At 43.3% G+C, this 17,902-nt stretch overlaps 1 protein-coding gene across 3 annotated transcripts in view; it reads right to left on the minus strand.

Moving 5' to 3' along the window:
- Positions 1 to 8,673: 8,673 nt before the first annotated feature.
- SLC22A16 (solute carrier family 22 member 16) overlaps positions 8,674 to 17,902 on the minus strand; it is a 49,358-nt gene continuing 40,129 nt past the window's right edge. The window contains exons 7-8 of one of the 3 annotated variants that reach the window (XM_008994906.5): positions 15,589 to 15,688; positions 8,674 to 9,066 (exon numbers count right to left, since the gene is read on the minus strand). In XM_008994906.5, the coding sequence (XP_008993154.2) occupies positions 8,854 to 9,066; positions 15,589 to 15,688 (313 nt within the window). In that variant the 3' untranslated portion in view covers positions 8,674 to 8,853. The remainder of the gene's footprint in view (positions 9,067 to 15,588; positions 15,689 to 17,902) is intronic. The other 2 variants (XM_008994905.5, XM_035296516.3) reach the window with 2 other exon arrangements.

The following is a 17,902-nucleotide window of genomic DNA, read 5'->3' on the forward strand; positions in this document are numbered from 1 at the left end:
AGACAATTTTTCCACCGACTGGGGATGGGGTGATGGTTTCAGGATGATTCAAGTATATTACATTTGTTGTGTACTTTTTTTATTGTTACATCGTAATATATAATGAAATAATTATACAACTCAACATAGAATTAGTGGGAGCCCTGAGCTTATTTTCCTGCAACTAGATGTTTTTCTCCGGGAGTAATGGGAGACAGTGATATAGCATCAGAAATTAGATTCCCATAAAGAGCACACAACCTAGATCTCTCATGTACGCAGTTTACGGTAGGGTTTTCACCCCTCTAAGAATCTAGTGCTGCAGCCGATCTGACAAGAGGTGGAGCTCAGGCGGTAATGCAAATGATAGGGAGCCACTGTAAACACAGGTGAAGCTTCGCTCGCTCACCCACAGCTCACCTCCAGCTGTGAGGCCCAGTTCCTAACAGGCTGTGGACAGGTAGTGGTCTGTGGCCTAGGAATTTGGGATTTCTGCTTTAACCCACATATTCAAAGAAGGGATTCAGTATCTGATGAGTGCCTACTGTGCTCTAGGCATGAAGCACTTTACAGTTAACAAGTTTGTTTCCAGGGAGGCAGTGTGATGTGTCAAAATAGTGACAATAATATTTCCAATAATGTATATTTAGCATTAACCATGTGCTAGGCACATGTATGACATCATATATCACAACCACCCTATGAAGCAAGTACTATTATCACTATCCTCATTCTACAGATGAGTACATGGAGGCTCTAAGACAACAAGGAAGGACACAGGGTCTCTTCAGTGGTAAAACCTAGTCTGGGTATCTGATATCAAGGCTCAAGCTCTTAACCAAAGCACAAACTTCGGTCTCAAGAGACCTGCCTTTTCACCCGAGCAAATCACCTAACTTCTGAGTTTGACTGCCCATCTGAAAACTGAGAATGAACTAAGAATGCCTTGCCATGTTGCGCAGGCTGGTCTCCAACTCCTTGAGGCCAGTTGGAGACCAGCCTGGGCAACACGGCAAAACCTCATCTCTACAAAAATACAAAAATTATCCAGGTATGAAGGTATGCACCTGTAGTCCCAGCTACTCAAGAGGCTGAGGTAGGAGGATCGCTTGATCCTGGGAGATTGAGGCTGCAGGGAGCCAAGATTGCACCACTGCACTCTAGCCTGGGTGACAGAGTGAAACCCTATCTCAAAAAAAAGAAAACTGAAAAGAATGCCTGTGACCACTTTGATACCATGTTATTGTAGGTCTCTGATAAACTAAGATCTGTACAATTCTGTAAGGTCTGAGGGCAGGGGGAGGAAGCGGCTTTTCCTCCTGCTATGCTTAATACTGTCACAGTCACGAAATATAAAACACTTCCTGTAACCAGGTGGTGAGTGTTGTCTCCCTACACACCAAGCATCCCGTTCTGTAGATTCCGTAGCAGGCACTCCAGCTGTGTGTCCTCTAATTCAATTCCATTCTGACACCAGCTACCTGGAGATAGTGTCAGATCCCACAGGTTGAGGGCTCAGTCCCACAAGACTTCCCTCACTTCAGATGCCAATTGCTAAGCCCCGGGTTGTGGGTTTCTGACTGATGGGCTATAAATCGGGGGCCCTACAAGCCTCTTTTCAGGTTCAATTAATAATGGTTCTATTTGCTAGAGTGGCTCCTGAACTCAGGAGACCACTTTGCTTACCTTAACCCATTTACTAATATGGATACTACAAAGGATACAGATGAAGAGCCACGGGGCAGAGAAAGCCAAGGCCAGGCATGTGGGAAGGAGCAAGGAGCTCCTGTGTCCTCTCTGGGGGAACCACCTCCAGGAACCTCCATGTATTCATCCATCTGGAAGCTCCTCAAACAGTGTCTTGTGTTTTTCTTTTTTTAATGAAAGCTTTAGTATGTAGGAATGATGTTAAAACATTGGCCACTAGTGGCCAACTTAACCTTCAACCCCTTCTCCCCAGAGGGTGGGGATAGGACTGAAAGGCCCCACTCTCTGATCATGTCTTGTCCTTTCCAGATGATCAGCTCCCATCCTAAAGCTTACTAGTGGGTCCCAGCCACTAGACATCTCATTAGCATACAAAAGACACTCATCACTCTGGAGATTCCAACGTTTTAGGATCTGTATGTCAGGAAATGGGAATTAAAACTGAATACTTATTTCCCAGTATCACCAGTGGGATACATATTTCACTGAGCACGTACTATAAAAATCAATCAACAAACATTTATAGAGCAGTCACTTTGTCCAAGACATACTACAAGGGCTATAAGATATTTAAGGACTTCTGAGATGTTTTCTCCCTCAAGAAAGGAAACAAGGCAGAATAAGACTGTCCTCTAACCAACAGCACAGACTGCAGCTGCTGTGAAGGCTCAGGAGACAGAGGAGTATGGGGGACCCAATGGGCCAGTCCAGGGGCATCAATGAGAAGTGAGGAAGGCCCCAAACAATCAATGGGATTTCAATGGACAAAGAAGAGGAGGGAGAAAAGTCTCAGGATACAGAAACCCACAGAGGCAGGAAGTTGAAAATGAGCTGAGGAAAGAGTGGGGGGTTCACGGGGAGGTTTGCACAAGACCATGGTGTGAAAGTGCTGGAAATCTGGCTGGGATGCAAGACTGTCCTCAAAAAGTAATGGTAGCCATGGAAGAGTTGTGAGAAGGCTCCTTCTTCCCCTGGCCCAGGTTGGGACTCTGTTTTCCTGAAAAGCAAGAAGAGGAGGAAATACTTAGAAATGAAACCCCGAAAGAAAGCTTCTCTGTAGTAGTAAGATAAGATTAATAAATCCTTTATTTTTTTTCTTTTTTGCACAGAGCTGTAGCGCTATGACTTGAGTGAAGGGTCCTTCAGAAAAAGTTTAGGAAAACTGATTTAGATATCACTGAGAGTAACTCCTAAAAGGGACCTCAGGAACATCCTGGGGACAATCAGTGTTATTGCTTTCCAGGTGAGTGGTTGAGGCCCGAAGAGCTGACCTCATCTTCCTGAGACTGCAGGGGAGCCAAGCGTCATAATCTTCCCAGCACTTCTTCAGAAACTTTGAAACTTGGACTGCAGAGGTCCCAGGGCCTCACTTCTGCAGCACATTTAGGGTCTCCCTAGCCACCCTGCCACTCCTGCTGTGCTCTTCACAGGTGTTCCTGGCTTGCAGGGTGTTAGCCTTGCTGGTGTGTCCATGGCCAGTAAATGCAGGACCTAAGCCTACATTCTTCAGAAGACTATTGAAGATACCAGGCTCGGGGGCCAGGGATTCCCATGTGTACAGCAATTTGGGGCAGGGAAGAAGGACAGTGAAATTGCCCTCACAGGGTTAATGAGATTATAAGCCAGGCTTTAGGGAGAATTATAGTTAGACATTGGCCAGGGTGGGTTGGTGCACTTTTTGATCCGCCTCCCTGAAACTGTTAACTAATCAAGAATCAAGTAGCATGCTGACCACCTGCTCCCCCGAGGTCTTGTTCCTGCAGATAAAATCTCTGACAGTGGATCTTTTTCCGAAGAATTGCTTAAGGTGTTCTTCAGAGCCGCAATTTCAGCAGAATGGCTGACCCAGCTGGCATGGGTGAGCCCAGAGAGAGGCCAGGAATTTAAAAAATTTAATTTATTTAGAGTGAGCAGTTACCAGTGAAATGTTGGTGCACTGAAGACTTCAGACATAAAAACAGCACCATCAGTGACTTCTGGCAAATTCAGGTAAAACAGCAAACATCCAAACTTCCAGACATTCTCTTGGGGGAAGTTGCCAAAGATGTTGGCTGCCATAGTCAGCTTTATCAGCTTCGATAAGAAAATACTCCTCTTCACCATGCACAAGAATTTATTAAGTGCCCCTTTGCCTACACCTTTTTGCCTTTAGTATGTTTTCAACACATATTTGACAGGAGAGAAAGCGCACAGGTGTGCCCCTCAGAACAGAGCATTCAATTGAATACATTCAGAGCATATTTTGAGTATGAACCTCTCTGACAACACATCTTCTAACAGTGATTCAGGGGACAGATTCAGCTTTTGTGGGGTCTTGAAATTTATACAGTTTCAAGAGCCCTCTTTAGAGGAAAAAAATACAAAATCATGAAAGAAAAGAATGCCTGTGACCACTTTGATGCCATATGACAGAGGGAGAATGTGATAGAAAACCAAGTGGAAAAAGACAGTGGTCACAGCTGATTGTAGTGAATAGATCTTACTTTTGCAAATTTACAAAATTTTACGAAAGCGTATGTCCAAATGGACCCATTATTAAACTCCATCACAGGAGCCTGTGCAATTCAAGGAGCCTGAAGTTTATGCATCATTAGTTTCACAGTGAGTCTTCCCTGCAGCTATCATGGACCGAAACTAACCATCAGGGCACAACAGAGACCGCAGAAGTACCTCCAGGTAGCTAAACTGCAGAGTCCACAAGGGAGGACAATAGCATGCAGTAGGCACAGTCGAACAGTGACTGCATGTGGGGTCCTGACAGGAGGGGCCCCCGTGCCCACGGGCCAAGGCCAAGACTGGGCAGGACACCCAACGAGGGTGAAGTCGCATACAGAGAACAGAGAAATAGGCTGATAAAATATTGGGGCTGTGCAGAGAGGCATTAAATGACTTCACTATATTATTTCTTTTAATATTCCCCTTTCCAGAGGGACATTGTATTATAATCCTGAATTTCCAAATGAGAAGATTGAGGTAAAGAGAGATTGGTTTGCTTAAGTGGGAAGGCTTATAGCCAGGGCTTTTTTATTTTCAGGCTTCTATTGCCCCTCACACTTTGTGACCTGTCAAAGTCAAGTTAGTGCGTGAACCTCGGTTACACAGAACTGAGACACAAGGTCACCTCTCCGAAGTTTACTTGTACGTGTTTGTTCTCTGATCACTCCAATGCTATGGCAAAGTACTCCTTGAAATATTTGCAATCAGAGACAGATTGGATGCGTTATGACTAGGTTCCAACGATCATAGATATATATCTATGCAAAACAACACCATTTTCCAAGTATAAAATCAGAAGGCTACACATATTAAGAAATGCTGAAGGAACAAAGTATGTTTGACTTCCTGCATGATAAACATTTGTAAATTTTTACAACAAAAAGCCTAATTTTTCTTCCCATTAAGAAAAAAAAAACTTTTTTTTTTTTTTTTTATAGACAGAGTTGCCCAGGCTGGAGTGCAATGGTGCAATCTTGGCTCACTGAAACCTCCACCTCCCAGGTTCAAGCAATTCTCCTACCTCAGTCTCCTGAGTATCTGGGATTATAGGTGCACACTACCACGCCTGGCTAATTTTTTTGTATTTTTAGTAGAGATGGGATTTCACCATGTTTGGCCAGGCTGGTCTTGAACTCCTGGCCTCAGATGATCCACCTGCCTCAGCCTCCCAAAGTGCTGGAATTATAGGGATAAGCCACTGCACCCAGCCCCAATAAAGAATTTTTTTTTCCTTTTGAATTAAAATACTTTAATCAAGGTTTATGGATACAAAATCAACATATAAAATCAATCACTTTCTTTTATGCCAGCAATATACAGCCAGAAGATAAAATTATTAGAAAGTTCTCATTTCTAATTATAATGGAAATTTATATATAAGAATATAACAAAAATGTATACAACCTTTATGGAGAAAATTATACTTTAGTAAAAGATATCAACGATGACCCAAGTAAATGGAGAGATAACCCAGGATAATGGGTAGAAGAGTCAACACCAGAAAAAAGAGTGAATTTCCCCTAACTTAGTCTGAAAATTCAACTCATTCCAGTTGAAAACATAGGCCGTTTAGGTAGAATCAGTGGGGATATGGGCTCCTAGGTTTCTGGTCAGCAGCAGAAATGTAGTTTCAGCCTGAGCAGTGACAGCAGAAAGTGTAGGCTTGCAGGCTCCCAACCCAGCCATGTTAGTAGTGGCTTCCTGATCGCTAGGTAACTTCTCCATTTTGTTTTTCCTACACTTTCATAACTAACTGTGCATGAAAATCCTCTCTGTTTGAATTATCTCCAGTGGTTTCTGTTTTCCTGATTAGACATTGATACAGTGATACATATGTAGATGTCATGATCTGAATGTGTCCCCTGAAAATTCATATGTGGAAGCCCTACCCCCATCAATGTGATGGTATTGGAAGATGGGGCTTTGGGGAGGTAATTAGGGTTAGACAAGGGTCTGAGGGTGGGGTCCTTAATGGGATTCGGGCCCTTATGATGAGAGACACAAGAGAGCTTGCTCTCTCTCCACACCTGTGCACACAAAGACATGGTCCTGTTAGCACATAGTGAGATGTCAGCCACCTACAAGTCAAGAGAAAAAGCCTCAGAATGAAACTTACCTTCCTGGCACCTTAGGACTTCCCAGCCTCCAGAACTGTAAGAAATACATTTCTGTTGTTCAAGCTGCCCAGTTTGTGGTATTTTTTGAGTAGAAGCCCAAGTTGACAAAGACAGTGGGCAATAAAAATGTAAAGAAATGCCTTGACATTCATATGTTGAAATCCCAACCCTTAGAATGCAACCATATATGGAGATGAGGCCTTCAAATGGTGATTAAGTTAAAATGAGGTCATCGGAGTGGAACCCTAATCCCATATGACTGCTGGCCATAAAAGGAGAGGGAAAGATACCAGCCAGGGATATGTATGCACAAGGGGAGAAGAGGGAAAGATACCAGCCAGGGGTATGTATGCACAAGGGGAGAAGAGGGAAAGATATCAGCCAGGGATATGTATGCACAAGGGGAGAAGAGGGAAAGATACCAGCCAGGGGTATGTATGCACAAGGGGAGAAGAGGGAAAGATATCAGCCAGGGATATGTATGCACAAGGGGAGAAGAGGGAAAGATACCAGCCAGGGGTATGTATGCACAAAAGGAGAAGAGGGAAAGACACCAGCCAGGGGTATGTATGCATAAGGGGATAACAGCAAGAGGGCAACCAGCTGTTAGCCAGAGAGGCATCAGAAAACCAACTGTGCTGGCACCGTGACCTGGAACTTCCAGCCTCCAGAACTCTGAGGAAATAATTTCTCTTGTTTAAGCCACTCAGTCTGTGGTATTCTGCTATGATCACCTTAGCAAATGAACAGAATATAAAAGTAAAGTCAAGAAAGTATTGCCGGGCGTGGTGGCTCACACTGCAATCCCAGCACTTTGGGAGGCCAAGACGGGTGGATTGCATGAGCTCAGGAGTTTGAGACTAGCCTGGACGACATGGTGAAATCCTGTCAAAAAATACAAATCCTATGAAAAATACCAAAATTAGCTGGGTATGATGGCGGACACCTGCAATCCTGAGATGGGAGGATCACTTGAGCCCAAGAGGCAGAAATTGCAGTGAGCCCACTGCATTCCAGCCTGGGTGCCAGAGCCAGACCTTGTCTCAAAAAAAGAAAAAATGAATGAAATGTTAACTAAGATGAAAAATTATGATGGAAGTAGAAAAACATGCTGAAGAAAAAGAAAAAAGAGATAAAATAAGAAATGAGAGAAAGGTTCAAGAAATGTCTTCTTCCTTTTTTTCCTTAAATTCCCATATATTTTATTTTCTTTTGTAAAGGGAGAAAAAAATGTTGGCTTTATTTTTAGTTTGTTAATGGAAAGTCCAAGTGAAGAACTAAGCAATTACCCAGAGAACTAAACTCATATACAAAGTTTAGGTCAAATTCAGGTTAAATTCCTCCTTTTTTTCCCCCTTGGCAATGCTTTGTAAACGCACATCTATATAACTGTCTTCTACTTGCCTCTGCAGATAACGCTAATATTTCACCAATTCAAATGCAGGATGTAAGACATACCCAACAGCAAAATCTCAAGAGCAAAGAAAAAAATAATGAACTTATGATGAAACCACAGTAAAGAAAAAAATAATAAACTTATGATGAAACCACAGTAAAGAAAAACCCAAAACCTATGGGAAACTGACTGTAAATCTGAAATGCATTCTTCCACAGATAAATGAGGAGGTAATTTGCAGTTGAAATGTCCAGAATATTAATGTTTTTGGAAGACTATGGTTTTAAGTATGGTTGAGAAAAAATGTATACTAAAAAAGAGTAAAATCTTCATGTAAGTTATTTTTTAAAAGGCAAGATTACTTACAAACGTTTTTACATTGGCCACAAATCCAGATGGTACTTAAAGTCAGTTTCCTGGATGATCTGCAAACTGAAAAAGTCTGCAATGCACTAAAATGTCACAGCCTCTCTGGGCTGTGAAGGAAACTTACAGGGAGAATTTGGTAAATTTGGGAAAAATGAGAATGCCAGACTAGAAAGCTCTCTCGGACCCCAGCAGGTGTGTGTCCCTCATCTGGACCAAACACAAGCACAATTGTCTGTACATCAAGCCTTCTTGCCTCAAGGTTCTGGAAAGCAAAACCGTTTTTGTAGCTCTGATTTTTTAAGGTTTAATTGTGAAGACGGGCATTTTTTGACAGGGCATTTCTGAATGAGACTTGTATTTAGAGCTATGATTCTCATAAGGGGGAAAAAATATCAGAAATAGAATCTGCAAGAAGGTTTGTCGAGAGAAACATACTCTCACATGCCCCCTTCTTTTCGGAAGCCTTGACGGGCAGCTCTGGTGAGGATAGAAATAGGTAAACCCCCTCTGGCATGCGTGGTTGGGTGGTGGTGGGGAAAGGTTGAGAATCAGCAACATAGAAGAACAAATGTGGAAAAATACTTTGCAGCAATAAGAAAGCAGTTTTTATAAATGAGAATTTTCATCTTAGTTTTTATTTATTTTATAACACATTTGCTTTAAAACTTTCTTACAAAATGTATTAAAAAGACATACAAACAACATGTGGGAGATGAGAATAAGGTTCCTCGAATACAAAAGCATTAAGGTAAATAACATTTTAGGTGATAGACAGCACGCACAGCACATTTATTCACCAAGACCAGAATCCGTGGGGGTAATCGCTTCTGTTTTTTCCAGCCCAATATTATCAGTTGTGGGAAGTAATTTGCTTGAATTTCTTTCATTCTCTGACTCCAGTTTTGCAGCCTCCTCCCAAGTAGATGCCAGCTGCTTCCCAAGGGTTTCTGGAAGCTTCAGTGTTAACACTCCACTGAGGAAGGCCATAGTCCCAACAAACACCTGGAAGAAATTAAAAATAATGATAAGTGACACATCAAGAAACGCGTCCATCAAATAATATAATTTCCTAACTGTTTTCAGAGGGTAACGAAATTGAGTTTGACATAACAATTGTCATTGTGATTACTCAGTGAGACCTTTGGTTACTTGTGCTGGACTTCGAGTTCTTTTCCTCATCAATGAGACTTAATCTCATCACTCATTCATTAATTCATTCATGATCCACTGTGGAGCGCCTACTCAATTGCCAGCTGCTGCCTGCATTATTACTCCTGGAGGTGCTGTCCTAGAAGCTGTGGTCTCAAAGGAAAAAGACCCTTGCCCCATCTTTCCAGACCCCAGAGTCTTGTGGAGGAAACAAGCAACCGAGCCCTGGGCTAGGACACACCAAGCAGGGACCATCTTAGTAAAGCCTGTCCCTGCCCCAATAATCAGTACACTATTAGAGTTCAGGAAATGATAGGGAATGAATGAATGAATACAGGTTTCAATAAACCAGAATTCGGGGGAAGCTAAGGTAGTGAAAACAAACGGTTACTTTATGGGGGAGGGATCCATGTGATTTCCTATATAGTTAGGTATGATTTCTTTGTTTTCCAGATTTTGACACATAAAAGGCAACCTTTTAGACTAACGCCAAGGCATTTGCTTTTAAAAATGTAGGTCACATTAAAAATTAAAGTCTGCATATCTATTCTCTGTTTATCATTATGAAGATGCTAGGTGGCTTTTATTAACAGAACTAAATCTCTATACAGTCTGTAAAAACATAATCCATCCTTACTTAATTTAAACTCCTTTAGCAAAATATATTTGCTAGAAAGACCCTATAAGAATAAATTAAGGTATGGCTTTTCTGATAAATCTTCACACTTGGTATGTTTATAGCCTCTGAGAATGAGAATCATAAAATACATAGAGCAAGTGTGAAGTGATGCCAGACCACATCCATAACAGATGAGAACTGGGAAGGCAGTTTTTTATTTTGTTTTGCAGAGCACTGATAACCTAATTCTAAGAAATATATGAGTAAGCTTAACCTGGCAGCAGTAGCAGAATTTCAAGTGACATTCTAAAGGGATTTTAAGGCATTTTCTGATCTCTCAAGACGTGGCAAGTACATCCAGTGATCTAGAAACCCCAGGAGGGCCCTATGTCAGGGTCTGAAAAACACTGAGTAAGTCTAAAAGAAATAGAATCAAATGGAAGATCCAGAACAGAATGGAATTTTTCTTCTTAGCTTTGTAGTAAAAATAGGCAGTAAACAAATCATACATCTCCATCTCCTCCTTACTCCTGCTCCCCTGGCCAGCTCCCCACAATCCCATAAACCTCAAACCAAACATTGAAACAAGCCCCCACTTCCCCACCCTTCCCTCCTCCTGGTCAGGTGGATCCTTCTATGCTTTCCATCTCCTCTCACCTCCTCCTCAGATATCTCCCTCCATCAATGGTCCAACCTCCTTCTCACACGTTTTTGACCTTTTCCTTTCTGCCAATTATTTTCCCTCAGCAAAAAGAAAAGCTATCAAAGGGCCGGACATGGTGGCTCACACCCATAATCCCAGCACTTTGGGAGGCTAAGGCAGGTGGATCACCTGAGGTCAGGAGTTCAAGACCAGCCTGGCCAACATAGTGAAACTCCGTCTCTACTAAAATTACAAAATTATCTAGACATGGTGGCACATGCCTGTAATCCCAGCTACTTGGGAGGCTGAGACACGAGGATCTCTTGAACCCAGGAGGAAGGGGTTGTGGTGAGCCAAGATTGTGCCACTGCACTCCAGCCTAGGCAACAAGAACAAAACTCCATCTCAAAAAAAAAAGAAAAGGTTCTCAAAGGTTGGGTGAGGTGGCTCACACTTGTAATGCCAGCACTTTGCGAGGCTAAGGCTGGTGGATCACTTGACATCAGAAGTTTGAGACCGGCCTGGGCAATATGGTGAAACTCTGTCTCTATGAAAAATATAAAAATTAGCCAAGTGTGTGTGGCACATGCCTGTGGTCCCAGCTACTTGGGAGGCTGAGGTGGAAGAATCGCTTGAGCCCAGGAGGCAGAGGTTGCAATGAGCCGAGATCGCCCCACTGCACTCCAATCTCAGTGACAGAATGAGACCCAGTTTCAAAAAAAAGAAAAGAAAAAGACATGTTCCTGACCCTTTTATAATCTCCATACCCACGTTGCCTGGGTATTTGCCACCTGCTACCTGTGTGGCCTTGGACGAGTTACTTAACCTCTCTGCTCTTCAGTTTCCTTTTCTGTAAAATAGATGAAAGAGTAGTATCTGTCACAAAGTACTGTTGAGAGGATGGAATTAAATATTACACAAAAGGCACCTGGAACAGTGCCTGGCCGAGGTAAGCAGCCAATACATGTGAGCTCTCATTACTGCCATTACGTATTGAAAAACAAGATGTTTCTTAATGTTTAGTGATTACTGCTGTTATATCTTTTAAATCACCACACCTGGCATTTCCCCACCCCAGCCCTTCTCTCCGGGTCTGGTGAAGGTTTGCTCTCCTGCCCTTTCCACCAGACTGGACGTCTCTCAAGACAGTCTGTTTCTTTCATCTCTGCTCCTTGGCACCTAGCAGGGTGGCTAGTTCAAAATCAACACTCTGTCAGTGTTTGCCAAATAAGTTAATGAACACACAAAAAGTTAATTATGTGTCCATCTTTTTAGACTATGTAGAAAATAATGGCAGCAGAATGAGTGATTTTTTATGTGCCTCTTTTCAGAAAAGAAAATATAAACATCTTTCAGATCAGACAGAGTTTTCACTTCTCAAATCCCAGCTCTGCCACCTTTAAGGTGTGTGACCCTGGGCTAATGACTATTTTCTGTCCATTAGTCTCCTCATCTGTAAAATGAGAACAACAGTATCTGCATTATATTAAGACTTAATATATGCATTATATTAAGTGCATAATATAACACACTGCATTATATTAAGACTAATTTTTATAAAGCACTTTAAAAATAGCTTGTTTAGGCAGGGCGTGGTGTTTCATGCCTGTAATCCCAGCACTTTGGGAGGCTGAGGTGGGCGGACCACCTGAGGTCAGGAGTACAAGACCAGTCTGGCCAACATAGTGAAACCCCAACTCTACTAAAAAATTAAAAAAAAAAAAAAATTAGCCAGGCTTGGTGGTGCATGCCTGTAGTCTCAGCTAATTGGGAGGCTAAGGCAGGAGAATCACTTGGACCCAGGAGGTGGAGGTTGCAGTGAGCTGGGATCAGACCACTGTACTCTAGCCTGGTTGACAGAGTGAGACTCTGTCTCAGAGAAACAATAAAAATAAAAAGAGCTTGTTTAAATATCTGTTAAATAAAATTAGAGATCCCTTTTAAGTCTATAGTCCTTAATTGAGCCTTACAGATATCCATTTAAAAAATCTTTATTTGGTTTTAGTCTGTTTATAGTAATTTGCTTTTATAAATTTATCTATTTCATTTTTGTATGTTTCAACTTGTTTTAATAAACACTTTTCCATTTTATCTTTTCTTAAAACAAAATAAGGAAAATAAGTGCTAGCACAAAGGAGATGCTTCTGGAAAAGTCCATGACCTAAAAAGGGTGATAGACTCCCCAAAAACACCTCCCACATAGCCCATATGGTTTCTTAACCTGAGTCAGCCTGAGATAGAGGCTGGGATCTAACACCCCAATGACACATCCAAGCACTTTACTGAGCGCCTGCTCCTGGGACACAGGAGACACTCATGCCAAGCCAGCAGTTCCTGAAGAGCAGTATGGGTACCCGCTGTGTGTACAAGGAGACTCCATGGGGTACCAAGCACTGTTTTATCACTTGCTAGATTATGCTAGCATGTCTTAGAAAAACACATAACTAGTATAACACCCATGATCGCACTGATGTTATTGTTTAGGACAAAGCTAATTTCCAAAAGGCAATCTATTTGATTTTAAAATAGTAGGTGAATGATAGCATGGGTGGCACACAAGCTGAGGGAAACACTTTGCTGGCCCTAGCTGTGGGGATGCAAAATGCCCTGCTCTGCAAAGCACAGCAGCCTGACTGAGGTGACAAAGACACACGTGCAAATGATAAAACCACGCTGCGAATGGACTGGAAAGAGGCACCCGATAAATGCTGTACAGACATGCTTGAGAAAAGGAGAGGCGGGGTCACTGGATCTGGGTGGCCTCCTGGAAAGAGGATACCTGGAAGGCTACTTAACAGATACATGAGAGAGGAGCTTTCTCTTTGGAGGGGCCACTGGGGCAGTGGCATGGAAGGGGAGGAGGTGGGGTGAGGACAGGGAGGAGATGGGAAGCACACACATAATTCAAGACAGTTCAAGACAAAAACAGGGGCTAAGCATGGTGGCTGCGTGTGGAGAGGAGGGGAAGCTGCATGAGGAACAGAATAGGGAAGATGGGCAGGGGGGTCAATCGGGAAAGGCCCTGGGTATCAACTGAGTTTGGATCTTTATTCTGAAGCTGACTGGGGCACTAAGTCATGGCCGTAGTGCCATCTATGCTACCCTGATGAGGTGGGGATTGTTAGAGACAGATGCTTGTTCTTAGGTACTGCAAGGAAAAATTAGCATTCAGCCAAAATGTTTTCTTAGCAAGGCAATTTTACTTACTGCAGAAAGGGTACTCTGGTTAACTATCGTGCTGTGAGAATGCAATGAACAAAGGAAAGGCAGGCATATTTATTCCTCATGCATCGGGTCTTTACTGCTGTGTCTGATCTCTGTTGGTTGGAGCTAGACTTCACAATTTAAGCTGAACTTGATAGGCTAACAACTTAAAACTTTTCTCAGTAGGTAAAGGCAATAGAGAACAAAGGAAAAGAGGAAGTCTAAATGAGGAAGGGAAATAGGCCAAGAGCTGGGACATGCCTGCCAGCCCGTCCAGCACAGATATCTTGGTTAAAGTACAAGGACATAGAATGTACGAAGTGCTTATGAGCATGTCTAACAGCTACTTAGGATAGGACTTAACAAAGAGTTATTAGCAAAAGCAAGAAGGCTTTGAAGAAAGTTAGTCTTTAAAACAAACAATTATTTCCAGCATTCATTATTATTCTTTAACAAGAAGAGAAATTTTGAAGAGGAACTTTTAACTTTCTTTCCTTTTTTTTTTGGAGACAGAATCTCACTCTGTTGCTCAGGCTGGAGTACAGTGGCACAATTTCAGCTCACTGCAACCTCCACCACCCAGGTTCAAGGGATTCTCCTACCTCAGCCTCCTGAGTAGCTGGGACTGCAGGTGTGCACCACCATGCTTGGCTAATTTTTGTAATTTTAGTAGAGACAGGGTTTCACCATGTTGGTCAGGCTGGTCTCAAACTCCTGAGCTCATGATCCACCCGCCTCGGCCTCCCAAAGTGCTGGGATTATAGGCGTGAGCCACTGCACCCAGCTGGAACTTTTTACTTTCTACAGGGAGAAGATGGGGAGTCACTGGAGGCAGGCTGCAGGCACAGTTTTGAAAGAGAATGTGAGGATTCAGTGATGAATGGGTTAGAAGGGTAGGAGAAAGAACAGGATCAATGAGAAGCCAATGCCACCATGTCATGCTTGAGGCCACTGACTTATCCTTAACTAGAAATGGGAGACAGATGTCACTGGTCAGTTCTGCTTGGGAGACATTGAGTTTGTGGGGAGACATTGAGTTTGTTGTAAGACATCCAGGGAGAATGCCCATGAGGCTGGAGGAAACACGTGCCTGCAGCCAGGAGGAGAGGTCATGCATTCAGGGGGCCGGGAGGAGGCCAGGAGGAAATCCTGCAACCTGAGTCTATCAAAAGCGCAATCAGAAAAAAGAAAGGAGGCACTGGAGGAGAGGGAGGGGGAGGGGCTGTGGGCCCGGAAGTCATCCCTGCTCTCCACCCGTCCAGCATCTTCTTCCTGAGTAGAAGAGTCCGCTAAAGCCAGGTGCAACAGTGCTTGCGTGTCTTCCCAGCCTCTCAGCCCCTACCTGAGGATCTGCAAACTAAGTGTTCCTGTACTTACTCTTTGAAACCAGGCAAATAGGTCACACTGCTGGAGCCAGAAGCCTTGCCCACAAGGAGACCCTCGGGTTCAGGTCAGTTGAGAACCATGGGTTGCTAATGCTCTCCATTAGGCACCACAGAATCTTTTGAGAGCAGGCTGCCACCAGAATTCGCCTTGCCCAGCAGGCATTCAGTGGAAACACAGAGGCAAGGGTGGGGCCAGAGGGTAGGGACAGATGCCCTGGGGAGGACAGAGACCAGAGCTCTCCCTTCCCCAGGCCTGGCTTCCAGGGAAGAGTGAGGACACATGTCTGTGGCAGGCAGAGTTGTAATGCACAGCTCAGCAGCGAATGGCCACCAATGACCAGTCGCACAGCACTCACCACCCTACTCATTAACTGGTGAGCTGTGGATAATGGGGTTGTTTTTACAAACCCCATTAGGAAATTTTGAACTGGCTTTCAATAAGTAACAGTAGAGAAGTCGCTAATAGGCAGTTAGAAACTGTGCTTCCCTGCCACCTTGGGAAGGGTCTGCAAACTGAAGCCAACCTGTGGTATGAAGATCCAAATACTCCTGAGGTCCACGGAGAATGGTGCCAGGATGCTGGCCAGGCGGCACACCATGCTGCCGCTTCCCACAGCCAGCGACCTGGAAACAGAGGAGAGAGACCAAGATAAGTAAGGCACAAGTGACGTGGGGAGTGACAGACCTGCTTCCTGCAACTCCTTTTCCACCCTCCCCAGCAAGGATAAGGGTGTTCAGGCACCGCATTACAACGTTTCGCTCAACCTCAATGGTCCCGTGAGATTATAATAGCACATTTTTACTCTACTTTTTCTATCTTTCAACATGTGTAGGTGCACAAATACTTACCATTGTTATGACTGCCTGCAGTGTTCATGCAGTTACATGGTGCGTAGGATCACAGCTGAGGAGCAAGCAACACGCTGTACCACACAGCCTGGGTAGTAGGCTGGGCCATCTACGTTTGTGTAAGTTCACTCTGTGATGTTCTGACAACCACCAATCACCAAAGGATGCATTTCTCAAAACATATGCCCATCATTAGGCAACACATGACCGTAAAAAAATGTAAGCTTGAAAATAATGTTACTTAGTTTTCAAGAATCACAATACCTACATTGTGTGAAACAGTGGTGTATACAAGCACGCACATAATTCAAGACAATTCCAGACATAAAAAGGGGCCAGGTGTGGTGGCTGACACCTATAATCCCAGCACTTTGGGAGGCCAAGGCGGGCGGACCTGGCCAACATGGTAAAACCCTTTTCCTACCCAAAACACAAAAATTAGCTGGGTGTGGTGGTACATGCCTATAATCCCAACTACTTGGGAGGCTGAGGCAGGAGAATCGCTCAAACTCGAGAGGCAGAGGTTACAGTGACCCGAGATCAAGCCATTGCACTTCAGTCTGGGTAACAAGAGTGGAAGTCTATCTCAAAAAAAAAAAGACAAAAAAAGGTAGGGGTGTGGAGGTAAGCCATCCTTCATCTGCTGTGCAGATCAGGCCCTTATGTGTATTGGCCCAGACTAATATTGAGAATAATAAGGAATTTGTTTCAGGTAGGGAGTGGGAATAATAAGGAATTTGTTTCAGGTAGAGAGAGAACGAAGTATCTGTATACCTGTAGACTATTCTATTTCAACTTTTTAGAGTCAATAAATATCCTTTTTTTTTTTTTGAGATAGAATCTTGCTCTGTCACCAGGCACCAGGCTGGAGTGCAGTGGGGCAATCTTGGCTCACTGCAACCTCCACCTCCCGAGTTCAAGCAATTCTCCTGCCTCAGCCTCCTGCGTAGCTGGAACAGGTGCAAGCCACCATGCCCCACTAATTTTTGTATTTTTTTTACTAGAGATGGGGTTTCACCATGTTGGCCAGGATGGTCTCGATCTTTTGACCTCGTGATCCGCCTGCCTCGGCTTCCCAAAGTGCTGGGATTACAGGTGTGAGTCACCGCGCCCGGCCAAGTCAAGAAATATCTTAATGTGCTTTTCTTTAAAGGTTACTTAGAGAAAATGTATAGAATGTTAGTAAAAAAAGACTGTTCTTTTATGCAAATAAGTACCTCTTTAAATTAATGGTGGCTCATCTTTTCTGGGTCACACACATTTATAAAAAACAGATAAAAAGTATGGCATTCTTCTGAGAAAGAGATCATATATAAGTAAAATTTTGCATGCAGTGTGAGGGTGTTTAGGGAGTGCAGAGTTGGTTAAAGATTTCCTATATTAAATATTTATATACTAGATTTTTTTGAGGTCTCATGTACCTGTGGTTGTAAACCAACAACCAACCCAACAAAAAAAAATTGCAATGCACATTGACATTATTTGATTGGATTGTCACCTTTTTAGTATGTGACACTCATTCACTCAGCACATGTGTGTCAAGAGTCTAATACATGCCAGACACTGCATGGATCTGGTCCAATCTGGATTCTGAACTGGGAAAATCTGCAGCTTTTCCTGGCTGAGCAGAAATCCACCTGAGAGGCCAGAAGGGTCCCACAGGACATGCCAAAGACATTCTCCCTGATTTAGAGCAGCTTATTCCCTGGGTCAGCCACAAGGGAGCGAAAGCTACATGAATTGGAGATTACATAACTTCACTCTATTGCATTCAACTAGTCTCCATCATTGTCACCCCGTAAGTGCTAGAATGTAATCTGTTATTCTGCCTGCCACGTTTACAATATGATCTGAGAAGAGTTCACAAAGCCCTTACCCCAAAATACCTTCTTCCTCTCTGCTACTAAAGCTCTACTGCTAGCAACCATCCTTGGCTAATGTTAAGCACTGTCTCCCATAAAAATTCTAGTGTCTTTCACTGGGTGCAGA

Source organism: Callithrix jacchus, chromosome 4 (assembly GCF_049354715.1).
Source record: "Callithrix jacchus isolate 240 chromosome 4, calJac240_pri, whole genome shotgun sequence".
In the NCBI taxonomy this organism is placed as follows: Eukaryota; Metazoa; Chordata; class Mammalia; order Primates; family Cebidae; genus Callithrix; species Callithrix jacchus.